At 46.5% G+C, this 22,346-nt stretch overlaps 2 protein-coding genes across 4 annotated transcripts; one reads left to right on the forward strand and one right to left on the reverse strand.

The window, feature by feature from the left end:
* Positions 1-1,157: 1,157 nt before the first annotated feature.
* LOC143821960 (interleukin-1 receptor antagonist protein-like) lies at positions 1,158-22,159 on the reverse strand. 3 transcript variants are annotated; one of them, XM_077306507.1, is made up of 5 exons: positions 22,051-22,159; positions 5,492-5,546; positions 4,389-4,477; positions 3,763-3,887; positions 1,158-2,184 (listed from the first exon to the last, which is right to left on the reverse strand). In XM_077306507.1, exons 2-5 carry the CDS (start codon positions 5,506-5,508, stop codon positions 1,972-1,974), a joined length of 444 nt encoding a protein of 147 aa, XP_077162622.1. In that variant the 5' UTR covers positions 5,509-5,546; positions 22,051-22,159; the 3' UTR covers positions 1,158-1,971. The 3 variants fall into 3 exon arrangements, with proteins under 3 accessions (XP_077162622.1, XP_077162620.1, XP_077162619.1); XM_077306505.1 differs by lacking the exon at positions 22,051-22,159 and adding an exon at positions 6,205-6,254; XM_077306504.1 differs by lacking the exon at positions 22,051-22,159 and having other exon boundaries at positions 5,492-6,011.
* TMED4 (transmembrane p24 trafficking protein 4) lies at positions 12,854-14,999 on the forward strand. Its single transcript, XM_077306503.1, has 5 exons — positions 12,854-13,104; positions 13,196-13,296; positions 13,786-13,911; positions 14,250-14,396; positions 14,799-14,999. The coding sequence occupies exons 1-5, from the start codon at positions 12,939-12,941 to the stop codon at positions 14,946-14,948; spliced, it is 690 nt and encodes a 229-aa protein (XP_077162618.1). The 5' UTR covers positions 12,854-12,938; the 3' UTR covers positions 14,949-14,999.
* Positions 22,160-22,346: the final 187 nt, after the last annotated feature.

Raw genomic sequence — 22,346 nt, forward strand, 5'->3', positions numbered from 1 at the left:
GTTTCCAAAGGGAAGGAGCAATCCCTAATCCTCGTTCTCTTTACCCTGTTACCAGCATGGCATTGGTCTGAAATGCTTCTCTTGAGTCTAGTGTGGAAGTTAATGCCTCGTGACCCAAGCCAACAGAGATACTAAAAAGCAGTGGTCCCTAACCTTTTTATCACCGGGGACCAGTCCGTGCTTGACAGTCTTACTGAGGCCCTGTGGGGAGGGTAGTCTTTTGCCGAGGGATGCTGCTGCCGCCGCCTGAGGCCCTGCTCCACTTGCTTTCCTGCTGGCGCCCATGAATTCCCGCCGCCCACTAGGGGACGCTGCCAGCAGCAGCTGTGCAATGCCACGCCGAGGGGGAGCCCCAGCCATGGCGGCCGCCGGAGAGCACCAAAGGTGAGCCGGCGGCAGAGTGGCAGGGCAGTCTCCGAGGCAGCAGCCGGGGAGGAAAACGAGGAGGAGCTGCGGCCCGGTACTGACTCATCCACGAACTGGGACCGGTCCCTGGTCTGAGGGTTGGGGACCGCTGCTAAAAAGGATGGCCTAACCTCCGTCTCTCCTCTCAAAGTTAAGGTTGTGGAAGTATCCGTGCATTGTCATCCTAGACGTCCACCAAGCTCAGGATAGTATAAATGGCTCTCCTGCCCATTTTAGCCTTACAACAATCCTGGGAGGTAGGTTAAGAGTACAGAGTGTGACTGGCTCAGTCACCCAATGTGCCTCATGGCAGTGTGGAGATTTGAATCCAGATCCCTCACATTCTACCCTGAGATCAAACACTATGAGGCTATGAAAAGATTTAGCCTTCTAGCAGGTGAATTCCTGCTGTTCTCCATTTGCTTTTTAAAGCAAGTTTGAGGTTTTTTTTTAAAAAAATAGTAACCTGAATTTCAGCTCTGAGTCTACTCGAGACGCTGCCATCTTTTGCTGCTGTGACTCCTCCCTAGGCTAGTGAGTGTTTTCAAAGAAAGCATTGGGGATGCTGAGTGAACTGAGAGGAATGGGAATTTGTATTACGGACCAAATGTCTCTTCACTCTTTTCAGGCTTGGTCCTGCTTCAGTTCAGAAATGCAGGAAACTGGGGGGAGGGGGGGGGGACGGGACGACTGAATAGACTTTGACTTGCAATTCAGAACCTGGACTGAAAATCAAATGACGGGAGTTTGGGGGGGGGGGGGGTTAACTTTCCTTGCGGGTCCTCCATTGGCTCATGTTGTAATAGTTTAAAACCAATACAATGTACAAATGAGAACGATTTCTAAACAACTGTACCTGTGACCACTAGATTTGTGGAAAACATTATTTCAGATATTTTTGAAATAAAAAGACCAATATCGTCAAATGCAAATCGGTAAACCCATCCCTGTTTAAGGGTTGCCAGTGGCTTCTGGCCAGGAAAAGTACATCTGTGTTCCAGCATTCTGTCTCTAAAGACCAGGTGTTGAGGACCAACAAGAGGAGATGGCTGTCACATGCCTCAACTGTATGGTTATCAGGTGCCCTCTGACCACCTGTGAGGGATGGGAGAGAGCAGGGTTGCCAGATTCAGGTGGGAAACTCCTGGAGATTGGGGGATGAAGCCTGGGGAGGACAGAGTCCTCAGTGTACAAATATCATAGAGCTCCCCCTTCCTGAGCATCAATTTTCTCCAGGGGAACTGATCTCTGTAGTCTGAAGATGACCTGTAATGCCAGGGGACCCCCCAAATCCCCTCTGGAGGACAGCAACCCAACTTGGTTGTTAGCTTCCTGTAGCTTCTGACAGGCCACTCTTGCAAACCAAACGTTGAATACATCAGGATCTGCCCAGAAAATATACCTCTGAGGCTGGGAGGGATTTCTGGAGGTCCTCCCATTCTCAGCCACTGCTAGAGCTGACTCAGCCATGAAAACAAACTTTCTGGGAGAAGATGGGAATGACAGAAATACTGAGGGAGGAGCCCTGCCTGCCCATGAGCTCCTTTTCTCCGAGAGCCCGCAGGCTCAGAATGACTGAAAGAAAAAGTCAATGACATTAGCTGGTCCTGGGTTTTGCGTGAGGCCGATAGGCTCATTGGATCTGGAGGAGGTGCACAGGAACCAGCCTGGGTGGGCAGCAGACTCAAAGCGCCACGTCCCGTTGTTGTGAGACCGGAAGAAAGTAAAGCGAGTCGAGTCCTCCTTGCTGTCATTGGACAGGTCCGAGATGCGGATGCTCTGAAGAGAAGAAAACAGCAGTTTAAGGGGTGGGGAGGGAAAAAACAGCCCCTTCTAGGAGCCAAGAAGCCCAGCTCTAGTCTGACTCTACAGAGAGTTCCCAAAGAAGCCAGCAGGTAAGGCATATGGCCCTGTGCCACCATATTACTCTTCTAGACCAGGGGTAGTCAAATTATGGCCCTCCAGATGTCTATGGACTACAATTTCCATGAGTTCATGGGAATTGTAGTCCATGGACATCTGGAGGGCCACAGTTTGACTGCCCCTGTGAATCTGGACCATATGAAGAATTCCTTGGGAACTTGTGGGAAAGACTTATTTTTCATCCGAGGCAGAGAGATGGGGGGGGGGAGACAATCTCTGAGGATTACTCCATTGGGTGGTTCTTCACATAATTTCCCACCAGTGGAGAAGACTGGGTGGTGGGGTTGGGGAGGGAAAGAGATGCTGACATTGACCCATATGATGCCCAGCATCTCATAGCACACAGACAGCCCTTAAGAAGTTCTTTAGTGCAGAGATGCTGACAGCCCCAGAAAGGGAGACCTTCCCTTCCTTTCTGCCAATGGGCCTGCAATATCCACTGCAATTCTCAGGGCAAGTGAAAAGAAAAACGAGGAGAGCCGTGAACAAAGATTCCCGGCATTTCAAAAGACAAAGAGCAACCACATGAGTCCCTGATAATGGAGGCAGTGGGGGCGGGGGGACAGTCTTTCTCCTCCCCACCCATGCACTTTCAAGCAGGAACAGTCCTATTTTGGTAGTGAAGAATGAGCTTTCAGCAGGAGGTCCCACGGAGGACTGAGACCGGAGAGGGATGGAGACTTCCCAGGCTCCAGAAGTGACCTGTGAGTCATGACTGATGAGCACCACATTACACAGTTCACGGATTCTTACTAGGAACTTGCAACCAGTTAAATTCAAGCATACCTATGCCCCCTTCCCAATTAGTTACACCATAACCCCCTGATCAGTGGCTTGTGGGAGACTGTCCTGCATCTCTGGCCACCCCCACTCTCCTTTTGGGATGCAGTCACTTGTTTTTCCCTGTTCCCTGCTGCTACATCCATGTCTCCTGTCTTCCATATGTCTTCACGCTCTGTCTAGGGCCTAGTCTGCACACAAGAGATAATGCACTTTCAATGCACTTAAAAAGTAGATTTTCCTGTTCCGCACAGGAAAATCCAGCCGCGAAAGCACATTGAAAGTGCATTATCTATTGCATGCAGACTAGGCCCAGGATGGAAAAGAAGAACAAGCCACCATTGCTCCTTCCTCCTTTTTTGTTACAAAAAAGTCCTTGGTCATTTGTGCCACTGTGAGCAAGACAAATACTACACAACTTCTCAGCAAAGGCTGTGGGGTTGGAGGAAGGGGCAGAGTCCTGGGAAGCATTTCCTCAGTTCTCCTCCTGGCCAGAGTACAAGATTCAAACTCAGTGGGACCAAGGAAACAGACGTAAGATCGGGCTGCATCTGTCACGTGCAGCATCCCTGCCTCCAAGGCTGAGCTATGTACGGTTCACTACCTCCCCAAAAATACAATGCCTGATAGTGACAATGAGCAGAGCTGCCTCACCTCAAGCTGGAGCACAGGTCGGGCCCCGGTGGAGCAGGCCAGGCACTGACTCCCATCCTGGATACTCAGGATGATTGGGAACTTCTCACGATTGAAGTTACGGTTAGGAATCCAGTAAATCTTCTCTGGAGTGGGAAGGGAGAGAAGAAACAGAGAACCAGTCAAGATCACGAGGGTATTCCTGGCACCAAGATAGAGGCATTCCCAGAGGCCATCGTGACACAAGAGGAGAAATAAGAGAAACAGGATTTGGCCCAGGGTTCTCTCCTCCTAGGTCCAGAGACAGGCTTCTTTGAGGGCTCTCAATCTGAATCATCTTGGTGTAGGCGATAAGAATGGCTGCCACTAATCTGGAGAACTGGGTTTGATCTTCCACGCCTCTCCCCATGCTGCCCCGCACATATTCTGGGACAGGCACAAGAATCAACAGGGCAGGACTAATGCAGAAGAAAAATAACAGGAGAGCCGACAAAGACATGCAAACATCCTATTCCAGCTCAACATGGGGCTCAGTTGGTGTTATAGGAGGGAGGCAACTGTGATCCATCAGAGAACGTTTCTTGACCTCTCTGCCTATCGTTGAGAAACTTCAGGAGAGTAAGATGTCATGCACAGCTCAGACTCACCTTCCAGGGCAGAATTGGGGCCTTGTAGGTATCCTGCCACCAGTTCATCATTCTGCAGATAAAGGGACTTTTGATTGACATCCCAGATTCTGAAACACCAAAGCTTAAGTTAATAAGCTCCTGAGCTCTCATCAGCTTTACCCTTGCCAGCACTGCTCAGAGATAAACATTTCTCGATCTCGCATAAACGTGGTCATATCTGTGTCTTGTACGTGATTAATCAGCATGTGTGCATTAGATTTTATGATGCCTACACTGGGCATACCAAATCTACTGACCACCAAGTCTACCAAGGCAGCTCAGTGGACAAGCAAACACTTTGCAAGTAGAAGACTCTTGTTTCAATCCCTTCCATCTGCATTGTTTAACAAAAGCTTTAGCAGCATCTGTTGAAAAGCACTCCTCTGTCTTCCCCTAGTTTTACTGGCATCTTCACAAGGACTGACAACACCATACTCCCAAGAGGAAAGTCAGATGTCAGCCTGCACTGAGCATGAACTTCAGCATTCTTACTGAGATAAAATAGTCTTCAAAGCACTTGGCTGATGTCCATCCATCTTTCTGAAGGATGAGGTGAGACTTCTATTTGATGATTCCTTCCTGGCTCTCCTCCTCCTCATCTCTGGGTTTCTGTTCCCCACTTCTTATTACCCAAAAGCATCTCATAGTGGCCTACCCTCCCTCTGCCCACAACAGACACCCTGCAAGGTTGGTGGGGCTGAGAGAGCTCTGAGAGAACTGTGACTGACCCAAGGCCACCCAGCTGGCTGCATGTGGAGGCGGAATGGGGAATCAAACCCTGTTCTGCTGCTGCTGTTAACCACTACACCAAGAGTGGAAGGCAAGAAGTCAGAAACGACGACCTCCAGGGCTTGTCCAAGAAGGCTTTGCTCATCTGTTTTAGGATTTAAACTGACTTAGGATTTAAACTTCATTTTGGTACTCAACGTCTGGAGGATAAATCTGCAGAGCAGAGATGATCGTCTGAGCAGAACAATTCTCATGCAACTATCTTGCTTCGGAAGGATCAGCTTCCCTGTTCCCCTCACCCCTTTGAAGCTAGGACACAGAAACAGTCCGCAAGGTGAATGCAGGATACTTACCGGGACCTGTGGACCATTGTTTTGGCACCTGGCACTGCACAGACTTTGTCCCCATCTGAATAGAGAAGAGGGAGGAGGAAGAGGACAATGCAACTCAATGGGGATTGGTGAGGCTTCATGGCGAATAGGCGTGGATCAGGCTGCTCTGCTCTCTCTGTGTGGCCCTGTCTTTTTATAGATCAGCCACATGATTGGAATGTACATCATTACCCAGCAAAGTTATTAATTCCGTGACTGTGCTACAAGCCCTAAAATTTCCAATTAGCTCCTGTACGTGTTGCAACCCATGTTGCAACTTGAGATGTTGAAACTTCCCCAAAAGGACAGCTTACGTTCCTGTTGCTGTGTACAAAGGAACAGCAAAAAAAAAAAAAAAGGACGCACACTTAAACAACAAAGCATCGATTCAATGTCCCTAGCCAGGGAAGACAGTTTTAAAGACTTTAGTTCTCCTTTGTAAAAGATAAGCAGCGATCTAGTCACTTGAAAGGCATTGTAGCCTGGAGCTTCTCCTATCAAAGCAGAACAATGACCAACAACTAGTCTGCTTGCCCTCTGGAAGCTTTAACCTTTTTGCCCAGCTCCAGGAAGATTCCCCAAACCATCTAGCTGTAGCTCTTCCATTCACATGGAAGGAGCAGGTTCATAGCAAGAACTGAGAGCAGCAATTTTTTTAAAAAAATAGCTATAGTTCCCCAGTGGTAATGTCCTACCCATGCTAGCTGGCGGCTTCTGTTCTCGAGTTACATATTGTTCCAATCCTGTCAGCTCGGACTGGATGGTCTGTAAGCCTCGCCCAGCTATTTATGGTGCAACCTGGACAGTTCAGGGAGGAGCAACCAAGCCTTGGAGGGTTGTCAATAGAAAGTATTGTTGCAAAAGAGGCAAAGGATAGCAGCCTTGTAGGGACAGAGCCTCCCAAAGCCCTTCCAAAAGTTTTTTTCCTGCCACCCAGTCTGGGGTCAATGGGAAGTCCTGTCAGGGTTCCTTTGGCAATGCAAAAGTATCTCCAAAGGTCAAATACTCAGCCCCGCAGCTGGGTATGTGGAGATGCCACCTACGCAGGAAGAGCCCAAGCCCTGGAACGGAGCATGGGTTTGGGATACAAGGACTCCCCGTTCATCCCTTAGCCTCTCCAAATGAAAAGATCCCTACTGTTATCAGAGATGTTTCTTCCTCTGACCTCAGAGCGCTGAAGACAGACAATGCTGGGTTGTTTATTTAAATTATTTATAACATTTCTATGCCATACTTGCTGGTTGCAGTCAAGTGAGGACAATGCCTGAGAGAAAGGCCAGGATTCCAACTAGCAGGAACAGCATAGCTGTGCCATCATGGAGAACTCACAGCTCTGCCCACAGTACTCCGAAAATGAGTCCCGTGGCCTTGAACCAGCAAATAGTCCAGGTGTTGGTTATACCTGACGTGTAGGTTATAGCTTAAGTACATGGCAGGCAAGGTGCTTCCTCCAGAATTTCAGGATATTAAAGCAAAGAGCATCATCTTTGGAACAGAATCTTTTCCCCAGTTCTCACTGAACATGGCCCTCTGAAAGGCCCTTTCGGTTACGGAAAATCCCCTTCTCTTGGAGACCTGCCCTGAAACAGTGTTTTCAGACAAGTTGTAAGAAAGTCTTACTGGGATCAAAGTCAAGAGCAAATAGAATACTTGGGCTTCTATTCTCTTTTAGGCCCATTACACACACACATCTCACTGCAGAGTTTCAAAGCAGTAAGCTTTTAAACTTGACTTCAGATTCTGTGCCCACCTTATACACTATTCTTTTTCCTCCAGTGTACTAATTCTGTTGCTACAATTTTAAAAACGCAATTTCCCAAATTGGGGTGGACCATCACTTGTGACATGAATGTTTGGGTGGTTTCAAAGTTGTTGTTGTTTAAAAATATGGAATTGCTGTATCACAGCTGCTCAGTAGCATCCAGCAAGCACCTTCCATTCAAAGCCTCGTGGCTCAGGTTTTGTGCATGCATTTTAGTATTAATTTGTTGAATGAACACAAAATAACCCAGGCAAAGGGGGAAACCAGTGTTAAAATTGACTTTTTTTTTGCAACTGACAATCAGCTGTACAACCCATTTTCCATATTCCACATTGCAATGCCCTAGGGGATTCTCTGCTACATTATGAGCCACTAGGCAAAATGGGAGTCACACTATCTCATGATATGGGTGAACATGTTGAGTGTACAGAAGGCACGGCAGAACCTGCTGACACTGGCTTTGCAAGCTGTGATCATTCAGGGATCCAAGACTAGCTGAGCAGAGTTCTGATCGGGAGGGTCCTGCCCTACTTGAGAGTCTCAGAGTTATAATTAAGATCAGGATTTTGGTCCTAGGTTGGGATCAGCAGAGTTGGGTTGGAGAGATTACTGTTTTTACCACCATCTTAGAATTGTGAGATACTGTGATGAATGTTATCATGGTTTTAATGGGATTTTATGGGTCATACTGTTTTATGATTATTTTGTAAACTACCTCACGGCGACATTGTCATGAGAGGCAGGGTATACATTTAAAACAAACAAACAAACAAACAGTTACATTAAAAACAAGGGGAAAATGGAGTTTGTACATCAATGAAAGGGAGAGAATGGCAGAAGATGCAGAGTGTGTGGGAAAACAATGTGGGAGTGCCCTTCGAGGGGCAGGAAAAGGGCTGAGGAAAATCCGAAAGAATCTGTATGCTTCCCCCCGCCCCCAGAGCCATCTTGGTGGTAGTGGTTAAGAGGGGCAGTTTCTAATCTGGTGAGCTGGGTTTGATTTCCCACTCCTCCATTGGGTGACCCCGGGCTCTACACAGCTCAGATAGTGCTGTTTTGACTAAGAAGTCCTGTCAGAAACTCTCTCAGCTGCACCTACCTCACAGGGTGTCTGTTGTGGGGAGATGAAGTGAAGGTGATTGTAAGCTGATTTGAGACTCCTGGTAGAGAATAGTGGCGTATAAAAATCAGCTCTTCTTCTCCTTTTCAATAATTTCTGGCTTAAAAGTGAAACAAGAGGGAAACTGGCATAAAAGCACTCTCAAAAAACCCAGGGAAACAGCAACCAGAAAATTAACTATCAGTTGAAGGGAGGAAAATCAATGCAGAATGGCAAAGAAAACCAACAGACATACATGGTGAAGGTGAGGCAAAACACCCACGCAAAATATGCCAGTGTCATCAAATGTGAGCGTTTCATTCATTCATGTGAACACCCAATTTGCAGTTATCCACCTAAGCCCTTACAAAAAGGCAAGTCTAAATGTAAGTAAATCAACACAAAAAAAGTGGTTTTACTGTTCAAGGTCACCCTCAACCAGTTTACTCTTGTGCTTTAGCCAGTTTCTGACAGATATATGGGAGAGAAACACTTGGAGTGGCCATGTCCCTCCCTAGGCCCAAATGATGCTCAACATCTGGAAGAAGTGGCTGCCAATAGCTTCTCGTTTTGACTCATTCAACTGGGGCTCTGCTGAGCTTTCTACAGGCTGCAATTATTTCCCATGTCAGAGCTAGGCAGGCTCACAAAGAGCTGAATCATATATGAAGAATGGTGAGAAATGAAAGCCAGACTGTTCTGCAAAATGCCCCAGCCTCCTCCTTTCTGAATATCAGGATTCCCCAGGATGTCAAATAGAAGTGTATTTACCCAGCACAGCCAAAGAGGAAGCTTCTGTGATGAAAACAGAGGAACCTGAAATTGCCTCATTCTATGAGCATAGGAGATGTGTACGCTGAGAAGTTCTTGTGGACCTGCGCAATGTATTGAAACACGGGGGGGGGGGGGACTGCATCTGTTTCCTGGCAGAGGGCTTGTTTGGCTTTCAGCTATCTAAGCATCCTCTGCACAAACTGGAAAAGAAGGCTACATGACGCAAATCCATCCTGGGAAAATCCACCCACAGCTCACACTCAGAGCACCTGAGATACTAACAAGATAGTATACAGGACATTTCCAATAATTTGCCTTTGTTCACAGGAGATTTGTGCTGTAGTGTTTTTAAGCTGTCTCATGTAACGCCAGACAGTGCTGACGTTTTACCCAGGAGACCCACCCTGACTTCAGAACTTCTAGACACCACCAGAATAATCTTTAAAGCTCCCCCACATTTATTTATATAGCTGAATTTCAATCTGTAGGGCTTCTTTAATTCTTTTTTTCTGCTATGTCTGTGAATAGTGTAGGGCAGGGGTAGTCAACCTGTGGTCCTCCAGATGTGCATGGACTACAATTCCCACGAGCCCCTGCCAGCGTTTGCTGGCAGGGGCTCGTGGGAATTGTAGTCCATGCACATCTGGAGGACCACAGGTTGACTACCTCTGGTGTAGGGGCTCTGACTGAGAAGAATGTATACTTTGAGTGATAAGCAGTGCAACTACTGATAAGTAATGCATCTCTTCTTGCTACGCCTGTCTCCATTTTGTTTACTTGTCTGCTAGTAGGGCTTCAGTTCTTTTTAGAGAAGGCAGCAGGATTCATCTAATCTTTTAAGTCCACTGTTGGCTTTAAAAAACAGAAGTACTTGAGTGGGAGTTCCTGTTGTCTGCAGACCAGATTTCCTGGTTATTTTGACACCTTGACAGTGTAGTCCAGGCAGCAGTTGCTCGGAGGAGACAATCATACAGGAGGCAGAAGGCATGTGCTGTCAGCTCAGTTGCATATTCTCAGGCTCAGCCATATTAAGGGAAGGGGATTAAAAGTTGTGCCAAAAGCAGGAACCCATTGCAAAAGTTGGGTGGATGATGTGGGATCTGAGCAAGAACAAGCATTTCTAAATTTAAAGGATTTCACAGAATTGAAGAGGCTTGTACCACTATTATGTTACTACTTAGTTTAGATAGAAACCTATGTTCTTGAATGACTGGAACTATCGATGTCCATATAGTAGAAGCAGATCTTAGTAGAGACCATTTACAGTGGAATATCTCTTATACCGCCCCTAATTTCCCTTGAAGAAGAGTTGGTTCTTCTATGCCTCTTTTCTCTACCAGAAAGCGTCTCAAAAGCGGCTTCCAATCACCTTCCCTTTCCTCTCCCCACAACAGATACCCTGTGAGGCTGAGAGAGCTTTGATATTACTGCTTTATCAGTGCTGTGGCGAGCCCAAGGTCACCCAGCTGGCTGCATATTGGTGAGGAGCAGTGAATCAAACCTGGGTAGCCAGATTAGAAGTCGGTGCTCCTAACCACTACACCACTAGTCAACTGTGAAACATCAGGAAGAGGTGATTCACATGAGTCGCCGTGATGGTCTGAAGTAGCACAATAAAATCAGAGTCCAGTGGCACCTTTAAGACCAACAAAGATTTATTCAAGGCATGAGCTTTCGAGTGCAAGCCCTCTTCATCAGACTAAGAACTGACCACCATAACAGTAGGAATATATAAGCAAAAGTACTACTGTTCCACTATTTTAAATTCCGTTTTTTAATTTCCGAAAGCAATTTGCCACATTGAACCTTGTACGGAATGGGCCAAAGAGTTAGCACGGTCAGATCAGTGAGAGAAATCAATAGTTTAGCAGCAGAGATCCAGAGAAGTAAGGAGTCTGAGGTGCAATGGCAGAAAACCGGAGGAAACTGCAGAAATTCATGAACCAGGTTTTGCTGAGGGGCAGACAGAAAGGGTCATGTGATTGTAGTGCCCAGGGGTATGATGCTGGGCAAGCCTCGTGCAGATCAGCCCCATAGGCACACACCAGTGGCCTTGGTTGTAAGCACCAGTGCTATTGGCCTCTGGGATGGTGCGAGGAAGACAGATGCAGACTCCAAGGCCAGAGGAGTTGAGTCCCTGCATCAGTCAGGGTGTGGTTGCCCCTTTGGACTGAGCCTCCAGAGAAAGGGTACCTGATGGGGTTCTGAAATGAAATGCAACAGCCAAATGGCATGGGCTTTTCTCTTCCCTTTGGGTGTTAGTGCTAAGTGCTATCTCTGTATCTCTCCCACCACCAAAGTGCAACACTATGTCATCTATATGTCTGCGGAAGACATCTCTGAGTCAGAGCTCTGTGCTGTGGGTTTACCCTATTGAACCTTGCCGTTTCCTGGCTGTTGTTTGTAGTGCTTGTGGGGGGGCGGGGAGAGGAGCTGTGACTGAGTGCAGAGGAGGGGGGGGGGGTTGGCCGCCACTAGGAAGGGATGTGAATGGTTGTATCTGTAGTCAATATCTTGTGCTCTGCCTTGGCTTTTGGGCAGCACAGTACCTGTCAGGAGGCACTTGGCCCTTCCCATTGCATGGGCACATGGCAATACCATGGCTTTTGATTATATAAATTTCTGCAGATTTGGGGAGGGCATTCCGGGGCTTGGAGTGCTTAGGAGCAGACTAACTGCTGCTCCGTTCCTGGGACTGTCCCTTTTCCCAGTGGTGCAGCACCTAGGTGGCTCTCTGAACAGTTTCAGCTCCCAACAGGACTATTATACTATTAGTGTACAAGGAAAAGCCAGCTTGGAAGGAAGATGAAACAGTCATGTGAAAATACAGACAGGCAGGAGAAATCCAAACTTGGCCAGCTGAGCCACACAGCATTGTACAGCACCTGCCAGGCACACCAAATGCTGGTTGTGCCCGGTCCACTGCCTAGGGGGGAGCAGCCCTCATAAAGGAGCTATGCTAACAACCCAGTATGGGGCTGCCAGTGTCTATGCTTACCCCACCCATAAGTTTGCCACCCAGAGCAGAAGCAGTTTATCCTAGCACATGCAGCACAGGCCATGGGTGCCACCGGATCCAGGGCCCTTGCACAGTGTGATTGTTAGAGGGTCTTCATACTTATGCAGCTCGCTGACCGCAAGGGCGATACGCATGCGCTATTAGTAACTGAGCAACTGCCCTGCTAACTGAGTATGAGTATGCATGTGGTCCACGAGCCACATAAGCATGAAGTTCTTCTTAGATATGGTGGCATTGCACTTATGCATCCCACCAAGGTTGGAGAAACGTTTGCAGCAAAGTTAAGCTCTCTTCCAAAGTTCCAACTATCACATTGGGGACACGGTCGCTTCCGCGGCACAAGGAACAGCGTTGACTGTGCTCTGCTAAGGACACGCGAATCCAGACCGGAGCTCTTCGTCCAGCAGTTTCACATCGCTTCCAAATAAACTTCATTGTGCAATTACATGAAACTTGCAAACAAAATAAATTAAAATATTCACGTTTCATTGAGAGTCTAAAACGACCAGATAAAGGGGAAAGCACGACAATGAAATGACTCCCAACGCGTATTTTATAAGATTGTCCCATTTGCGCACCCGTTACACCGACGGGGGCAGGGAGAGGAGAGCGCCAAGAACCTAAAGGAAGTCGCGCCTGTGCCTAACGACGCATGCGCCTCCTCCCCTTAAAGCGCCCGCTTTTCTAGCTGTAGCGTCAGTGTAGGACTCACTAGAGGCGTCGCACGGCTTTGCAGGCGGTCCTGCGCTTGCGCAGACAGAGGCGGCGGGTAGTCATGGCGGGCGACGGACACTCCGGCCTACCGGCGAAGGTGGTTGTGGCGGCTCTGTGCGTGGTCGCTCAGCTGGTGGGCCGCGGGGCGCATGCGCTGTACTTCCACATAGGGGAGACCGAGAAGCGATGCTTCATCGAGGAAATCCCAGACGAGACGATGGTCATCGGTGAGGCGCGGCCGGCGGCGGGGGCACGGAGGGGCGGGCCGCGGTCGCGGTCCAGCCAAAGACACTGACCCTCTCCCTTCCTCCTCACCAGGGAATTACCGGACGCAGCTGTGGGACAAGCAGACCGAGACTTTCCTGCCGTCCACGCCTGGGCTGGGCATGTTCGTGGAGGTCAAGGACCCCGATAAGAAGGTAAAGAGCCACCCTCGCCGGCCACTTGCCTTTAGGGACGCCAGTCGGTAGGTGGGACCAAGGTGGGATGATGGTCATCTGGAGAAATGGTATTATGCCCCATTAAGGTTCCTTCGCCACCCCAAATCCAACCCAGGGGTTTCCCGACCCAGGACTGGCAACCCTAGTTGTCATATCCTTGCCCTTCATTTCATGAAGCCTCTGATGCTGTGGGGGTAGGCTGCAAGGAAGAAGAAATATGTCATGGATGTATGCAGAATAAAAGTAGTTAAGCCCACATCTCCCATTTCTTGTTCTGACTCATCTTTCCCACAAGAACAGCCAATGGGAAGTATGATGGAGATGAATTTCATACTCAAACCCTGGCCTGTATTCCTTGGGTTGTTGTGGGTGCTTGGGCCATGGATAGAGCCAAGCACATGAAAATGCCTGCAGAGTGATTTTTAGCCTTGCTAGTCATTATCTTGATTCTTATGACTGCTATTCCAGGTGGTTCTGTCCAGGCAGTATGGCTCTGAGGGCCGCTTCACTTTCACATCACACACCCATGGAGAGCATCAGATCTGCCTGCACTCCAACTCCACTCGCATGGCCCTTTTTGCAGGGGGCAAATTGGTAAGTCAGCTTCTTGTCTCTTTGGCATTCTTAGTCCTGTATTCTAGGGCTCTCTGACACTCCGCAGTGTAGAGTGGCTGGCTTTCTCACTTATCCACATTTATAGCAAGAGAATTGCTTGTCAATTGTGAAGAAAAGAAGCCAGTGCATATTTCCAGACCATGGCTTGCTTTGTGTCTCTCTGTGACTCTCAGGGCATTGTTTGTTCGGCAAATGAGATGGAAGTGAGGAAAGAGCTGAGACAAGGCTGAAAGCTGGGCGAGAGACTTGTTTGAATTCTTAGGATGTGCTACTGTGTGTTATGGGCCCACTGTCTCATTGGCATGTTCTGTGTCCAGCGAGTGCACTTAGATATCCAAGTTGGGGAGCACACCAATAACTATCCTGAGATTGCTGCAAAGGACAAGCTGACGGAGTTGCAGTTAAGAGCAAGACAGCTTCTGGACCAGGTGGAACAGATCCAGAAAGAACAGAACTACCAAAGGGTAAGGCATTGTTCAGGTTAAAGAAAAACCTTTCAAACTGTCTCTGTAACAACAAATAGCTGAGATTTTATCTAGTACTTTGTAACATGTCGGGGGATGTTCAGCCTAGAAGTGCTGCAAGAATATAGCAGTGGCAGGAGGAAATGGTGGGTGTCAGACCTTCCTCCTTGGAATGAGGGAGTTTCGGGCAAGTGTTAAAACATTGTTAGTAGGAAAGTGATGAAAGGCCAAAATGGGTTTGTGTGTGAGGGTGGCGGCAAGGAACAAGGCTGGGGGGAATGGTGAGCTTGCTTTGCAATGGAATGTCTTGGTAGTTTGGTAGAGGGGTGAACTATGCCTGCGCGGGAGGCCAAAGCCAGGACAATCATGTTTCAAATTCTTCCACTTGTGTCCCTTTTGCAGTATCGAGAAGAGAGATTCCGCATGACCAGCGAAAGCACCAACCAGCGGGTTTTGTGGTGGTCCATTGCCCAGACGATCATCCTCATCCTCACTGGTGTTTGGCAGATGAGACACCTCAAAAGCTTCTTTGAGGCCAAAAAACTGGTATAAGCTTCTATGGCAACACAAGTACTTTTATTAAAATATCTCACTGTCCTCCAACTTCCACTGAAGTCATCTCTGCCCTTTTGGAATCAGACACGTAAAACAGAATGTGAGCGCTCCAAGACTCCTGTTCCCTTTGCAAGGATACCCTTCCTGTGGAAGCCTCCTGCTTGGTGTTGAGAGCTGTATTTGGGATCTTTGGGGTAGGAATGGAATCTCAGCATGTGCAAATCTCAGGCAGAGAGCATTTCCTCTTGGAGAGGTTTGGGCGTGAGATATACAAGATCCCCCCCCCCCAATCTCCCCTGCTTTTTCCTTGTTCTGAGTGTGGGATTGGCAGGGTTGGCCTCTGCAGTGGTTTGGTTTCCCTGCCATGCTTCTTCACTTACTGCCTTCCAGTGATTCCTTTTAGCAAAGGTGTTGGGATTGGCTTAGAGAAGACAGGAAGAAGAGAGAAATTAAAGTTTATACTTGTTTTGATATATGTGGGCTGGGTCAGAATCAAGGCAGTCTTTCAGTTCTTTTTCTTTAGTAACAGGAGTAAATGTTCCTGAACTATATCCCCTCCCGGTGCAATGCCATCAGTTCACCTACTCTCAGCAGCAGAGAATACACTCCTTCTGTATGCCTCCATTTCCTCAACACAGTCTGGAAGATCTTTGCCTTGGGGTGGACAATAAATGCTAGTTGTGGGACAGCAAATTTAGCTGTCTCATTCCTCCCTCCCCTCCCCTCCTCTGAGGTTGACACACAGTGCCCACAGAAATGTGAGAAGTTCTGCAAATATAAAGGTGTTGTCATAGTCTTCTGTGATGGCAGTGACCACAGCACTAAGCAAGCCCACATTTAACTGTTTGGAGTTTCCTTGAGTTTTGGGGAAGAGGTGCCTGTATGTACCTGCTATTAATGATGAAAGCAAACCTGGGCTTTTACAATGCAGAAAATGTGTGGTTGAATGGCTTTCCCTTCCACTCACCTTAAATAAAGGAAATTATGGCTTCCCTGATTTTGGGCGGGGGGGGGGAGATCCTGGTTTTGGACAGTCTTTCCTTGTCCTTTCAGACATTTTGTTACTGCCATTAATCTTTATGCGTACACAGAGAACTGATAAGAATGTACTTTGCCTACTAGCTTGGAGAAAAACCTCAGTTTCTTCGGAAGGGGGAATCTTAAACAGTAGGATTAACAGTATAGGCCTCCAAGTCTCCTTCCTTGGGCTAACTCTGCAAATAGGGGAGGGAATAATTGTTTATGAGGGATGTCTTTGTTTAAAAAGATGGCAAACTGCCAAAAATAGCACATGCGGTAGCTTAGCAGTTAGCAGTGTATGAAGACAATATAACAGATCTAGCCTTTACCTTATTTGGTGATCAAAGCCCTAGTGACTCAAAGATCAGATGGGGGGGTGGCAAACAGGCAGCCTGTATGTTTAAAGGCTGAATCTCCTACAAAGCCGTTTGTCATTCTGGATGTCATTTTGGAGCAGAAAGCTGCTCCTGTTCTCCCACCTGAACAGGCTTCCAGCTTGTGGGAGAAAGGCCAAGCAATGTTGGGGTAGCTCCCATTAGACTTCTCTTCTGGGACTTTTTAGTCATTCTTTGCCTCTGCAGAGAAACCTGCTCATAGTGACTTACAAAGTAAAGCAGAGTAAACATTGCACAAGTTTTTTTTAAGCCAATATCATAAAACAAGTTTCACGAGACAGTAAGAATGATTTTTAAAAGATCAGCTGCTTAAGATCTTAAGTCAGAAGAAATGTCTTGGTCTTAGTCCTAAAGGAGACTAGGGTCAGTGCCAGGAAAGTTTCAAGAAGAATGGTATTCCACAGGTCCTGTAACTAGTCATCACATTCTGGAGACAAGGACAAGAATGGAGCTCATCATCATATCTATAGATTACCAAATGAACAAACGAGACCGCGGTGCACTGGTGCATAGAAGTATTATCTGTAGTCTCTTGAAAATCTGTGCCATGCCAAGTACACTGGGGAGGCCATCCCAACTAGAGTCACAACTGCAGAAAAAGGGGAGGGAGACAAAGTAGTGGTTCTGATACTGATTTCTACTTGCAAGCAGGTCATATAAAATCAGCCAGCCTCGTATCTGGCCCTGGACTATTTAGAGTTTAAAGGTAAGCACCAGGACTCAAACTTTTGCCTGGAAAAGGGTGGCAGCCAGAAAAGTTTTTTTTTCAAATTTGGTGGACTTATCCTATGCCAGGCCAGTCTTTTGAACCACTAGGAAAGTCCTCAAGAGGAGTTTTACCTAGAATGCATCATAGTAATCTAATGCCAGAGATGCACTGGTACACCTGCTCTCTAGTAGCTGGCACCTAACACCAAGCTGACAGCTGAGCATGACCTCTGCCCTTCGTATTCTTTAAGGGGCAAAAATACAGGTTATCTGTGCTTAGCTGGAGGTGGCAGGTACAATTCTAGCAGAGCTTCATGGGTATAACTTAAGAGGGTATTTCATGGGGGATAATTTCTACTAACAATGTGAGCAGAATGCTAGAATAATTTCTGCTGCATCCATTTAAAAGACTTTAGCAAAACGGGCTGAATTGATGCCTCAAGATTAGCCAGAATTTTGAGTTGGGTGTCAACAATCTGCTGACAGCAACCAGCTCTACATTGCTTTAAATAGGCACCCAGATAGCACTCTGTGTTCACAGTGAATCAGCATTTGGGTGCTGCTACCCAGTGGATGCAGCAGAACAAAGTGAAACTGCCTCTGGATGAGGTAGATGGTGGACTGTAGTTGATTTTCCAAGGAATATCTTCCTGTTTAAGATGAGATGGGGCAGTGGAACTTATTTTCTGCCTTGTGGAACGCTGCAGTCACAATTACCATTAGCCAAAGAGCCACATAATCACCATATCCCCATGTATAACTTTGAAAATCACCAAATAACCTTTGTGCATGAGGAATTATCTCTACCCATGGCTGTTGAAACTTGCCAATCCTTCTGTAGCTGGAGTGAGGCATAGTGCTTCCCTCTGTCTTCTTATTCTCTTCAGCATGCAATTGGTAGAGCATCTGGAGGATAGTGGCTGTAAAGAAAGGGGTGTAGCACCATCACCATCACTACTTCATTTTATCCACCGTTATTTGTTGGGTGGTGGCCATGGTGGTAGTTTTACTCTTCTATGCAGCCAGCTTACCCTTCTCCCAGCAGCCAGGATGAGTGCAAAGCCAAGGGAGGGGAGGGGAGTTGTCAGAAGAAGCCCTTCCATCCCTTGCTGCAGCAGCCTTTTCAAGGTATGAACCATGGACCCTACCAAACATTTTCCTGGAGTTGGTCAGGTGCTCAGAAAGGCTGCTAGTGGATCTTGAGCCATTCAGTATCACTGAGTTCCAGTTAAACAGCTAAAGCTATCTTGGGCAGCTTGTGGAAGTTTTTGAAAAGATGGTACATGTTATTTGGTTAAATATTTTTCAGATGGATATGATTAGAAAATTCTATCTTGTGCTCTTGGCTTATCTGGCCATACTACTGTAATGCATCTGATACTCTGTAAGATAATCTGGCCCATGGGCGTGGACTTTTCAATTTCCGGAGGAGGGGTGGGCTGGGGCCAGGCCAGAGGCCCAGTGGCATCACAAGAAGGGGCTTATGGAGGTGGGACAATGGGGGATTTAGAGAAGGAAAAAGTACAGAGTTCAATCTACTAGTAGCTATCATCTCACTTTAAACTCATGTCCTGTGAGTAAAGCCACATTTTGAGGCAATTCAGAACAGTGTCTAAAGTCATGACTCCAAATAAAACTCAGTTATGCCACCTAGGGTTTGATATGCCTTGCTTTCTTAGTACACTGCTTTAAAAGTCCACCTTGAAAACAGACATTCAGAACAAATTATTAAAATCACATAAATCAGCTTATGGGAAATGACTGCATTCCTGTGCATAGTTAATTTCTGCTTTTCTAGGTTCAGCTTGTAAAATATATTTGGCTTGAACAAATGATAGTTGAAATACAACTTTAACTTTTAATTAACACAAATTATTTATTTACACTTTTAAAATTACAATGCACATATTCTTCTAATCCCCTATTAGCCCTTCTCCTGCTTCCAGAAGCATCCTCTCCTGCCGTATCCCACCTATCTATCCCTGTTCTTGAAATGACCCTGAGCATGTTGGTTTTAATTAATGTTCTTTGAATGAACTCATTAGCTATAACATTAAGATCAATTTCCTGAGAGATGTTTATGCCCATGAAGAAGAGGCATGTGATTGAGCCTTGCCTATGTCATGCTTGACCTTAGAAAGGTCTTTATTCTATAAAGGCATGAGAATGACCTTTCTGAGGTGCAGGAAGAAACAGGTATGGTACAGTCTATTCTGATAAATTTAGCCAATTCTGATAGTAGTTTACACAGACATTTTCCTTGTTCTCCACTGATCAATCACATCACAAAGAGCTCAAAGTTTAACTTTCTGCTCCCTTGCAATATCCAAAAACATGTCCTGATGAAGTTGTAGTTCGGCAGCACCCAAGTCAGCTTTGTAAAAGTTCAGAATGTACGTACCATCATCTTCTATAAAGGTAAAGCACTGAGTCATGTCTGACCCTTAGGGTGACGCCCTCCAGCGTTTTCATGGCAGACTCAATACAGGGTGGTTTGCCAGTGCCTTCCCCAGTCATTACCGTTTACCCCCCAGCAAGCTGGGTACTCATTTTACCGACCTCAGAAGGATGGAAGGCTGAGTCGACCCTGAGATGGCTGCTGGGGTTGAACTCCCAGCCTCATGGGCAGAGCTTTCAGACTGCATGTCTGCTGCCTTACCACTCTGCGCCACAAGAGGCTCTATCTTCTCCTATAGCAAATGTCAATCTTGTACATGTGTTGAGACACATCTGAGGAAAGGTGATTGTGTAAACTAGTGTAGACATTATCAATTTCATAAAAGGTTTTCCTGTAGAGATCCTTAGAGGTGGAAAATGGTGAGGATCACACCCAGCATGCTTTCTGCACCTAGGAGAACAGTAGGACTCTAAATCTAATGTTTTTGCTGTCGTGACAGCCTGGGACCAGAACTGTTCAAAGTCGTTCTGCAGTTTCTTTGTATTCTCCTTTGCAGAAACAAGAAGTTCTGCTTGATGGACCTGTAGATTACTTTTTTGAATAGCTGTGTTGAATGTGTCCAAACGACCAAACACAAGCATCAGTAACTGTAGGATGAAATAAGAAGCAAATCTCAACAAGCTTTGTGCATATCCATCTGCTTTTGCCCCAGGATCCCCTCTCTCCTCAGAAGATACATTCTCAAAGAACTGAATCAACTCCGTATAATTTGAAGCCACTGTCAGTAAGGAAACTGTTCTAACAGTCCACCTAGTAGGGCAAAATTGCCCCAGATTTACATTGCCTGCTGGAAGCATTTAAACAAAGCAAGATGCTTTGGTGAAGTTTTCAAAAAGTTAATCATGTTAGATAACTCAGAAAATTTCTACACGTTTTCTAACACATCTTGTACCCACTAAGTTTACAAGAACCTGAACTCCACTAAGCTGTCCAGCAACATTCGATACTCTTATAGAATTGTCCACAACTTCTGTCAAGCAAAAGATCAAAGTGACAGAGTACATCTTTCAAAACAGGAAACAAAGTTTTAGCAGTTGTGGATTCAGTTTCATAAATTCCCAAAAAGAATTCCTCCACAAAGAATTCCTCTGTAACAACGCGGGAGCAAAGTGAAACCTGTTTTTGTGTAGCAATATCTGTGGTCTCATCAATAATTACTGTAATAATCATCTGCTTTAATCTCTCACTATTATATGTAGAACATTGTGACACATGATCTCAAGCATTCATAGGTAAAATCCATTTGTAGTTTGTATGATTCAACCATGATTTCAGCTGTGGAATATCTTCAGCATGTAGCAGCCAAACTGTTCCAGGTTAGACTTTCTCATCATAAGACAGCCATTCATAGGTTCTTTTCCAAGTATCTTGATACTGTTGCCCTGGCTTTTGCTTCACATTAGGAGCCGTCTTCTCTGAAAAGTCTCCCTTAGCTAAGTTTCTTGTCAAGGAAGACGTGGTGGAGATTCCTCCAGGTGTCTCATTCAGGTCTATACTACAGGATGTAGATGTACTCAAGAAATCCTCATAATCAGAAAGGACGTTCCTCTTTCTAATTCAAATCTATCCATGGCAAATTGAATTTTGTGGTTTTTTTCTCTTACCCAAGGCACTGATATGCAAGTCAAGGTTTGTGACACTCTTAAAATGTCATGGAAATGTTCATCTGTAAGCCTTGACCTACACTTTGATTTCACAATTTTCATCTTGGAAAAAAGTTTGTTCACAGATGTATGTGGTGCCAAAGACAATGAACATGCCCGCAGCAAATCTCTTTAGGTTTGGTGTAGTGGTTAGGAGTGCGGACTTCTAATCTGGCATGCTGGGTTCCGTTCTGCACTCCCCCACATGTAGCCAGCTGGGTGACCTTGGGCTTGCCACGGTACTGATAAAACTGTTCTGACCGAGCAGGAATATCAGGGCTCTCTCAGCCTCACCCACCTCACAGGGTGTCAGTTGTGGGGAGAGGAAAGGGAAGGTGACTGTAAGCCGCTTTGAGCCTCCTTCAGGTAGAGAAAAGCGGCACATAAGAACCAACTCTTCTTCTAAATATATCAGGATCAGGAAGACCAGAATAGACATCTAACAGACTATTTTCTTGGTAAATGTATATGAGATGATCACTGGCTTGCAAATCAACTACAATCTGGAAAAAGTTACTTGCATCTTCTGGTGCTACTTCAAAAGGATTCTTAAACTTTCTTATTTCCTTTCCAGCTCATGGCAATCGGTGAATCTGTTATGAAATTCCAGATATGGAGGCCAGCTAAATTCAGATGTCATCTAGGCTTCAACCATAGACCTTGTAGACTAGCTATTTCGCAGACCCTGCAGAACTGCTTAAAGTCCCACAGAGCCCTGACCTCATTTAATGGAGCGTTCCACCGGGCTTCTTCAATAGATACCACCAAAAGGACTTTTGTATTTTTTAAGAAATGCACTGAGAAAAAAAACACACACAAAAAGTTCTTGTAAGCGAGTAACTTAACTAAATAGGGACACCGAAAATATACTATACCTATACCAGAATATTTGCTTGCCTTCCGGGGGCGGGGCGAGGACTGTTTCGGGTGATGCTATGGCTACTTTTGGCACCTCTTCCCTCGCAGCATCTAAGCCGGCCTGAGCCCGGCGGCGTTTTCAGGCCCCTGGTCTTGCTATAAGCGGGAATGACCCTCCCTGCAGCGCTTTGAGCCGTGCACGACTGGCCTCTCTGTCTCGCTGGGAGCGGGACGGAGGAGCCGCAGGTAAGAAGCGCCGCACGGTTTTTGGCGCCGTTCGCCGAAGACGAGCGCTGCTGCGGGACGAGCCTTT

Source organism: Paroedura picta, chromosome 12 (assembly GCF_049243985.1).
Source record: "Paroedura picta isolate Pp20150507F chromosome 12, Ppicta_v3.0, whole genome shotgun sequence".
Taxonomy (NCBI): Eukaryota; Metazoa; Chordata; class Lepidosauria; order Squamata; family Gekkonidae; genus Paroedura; species Paroedura picta.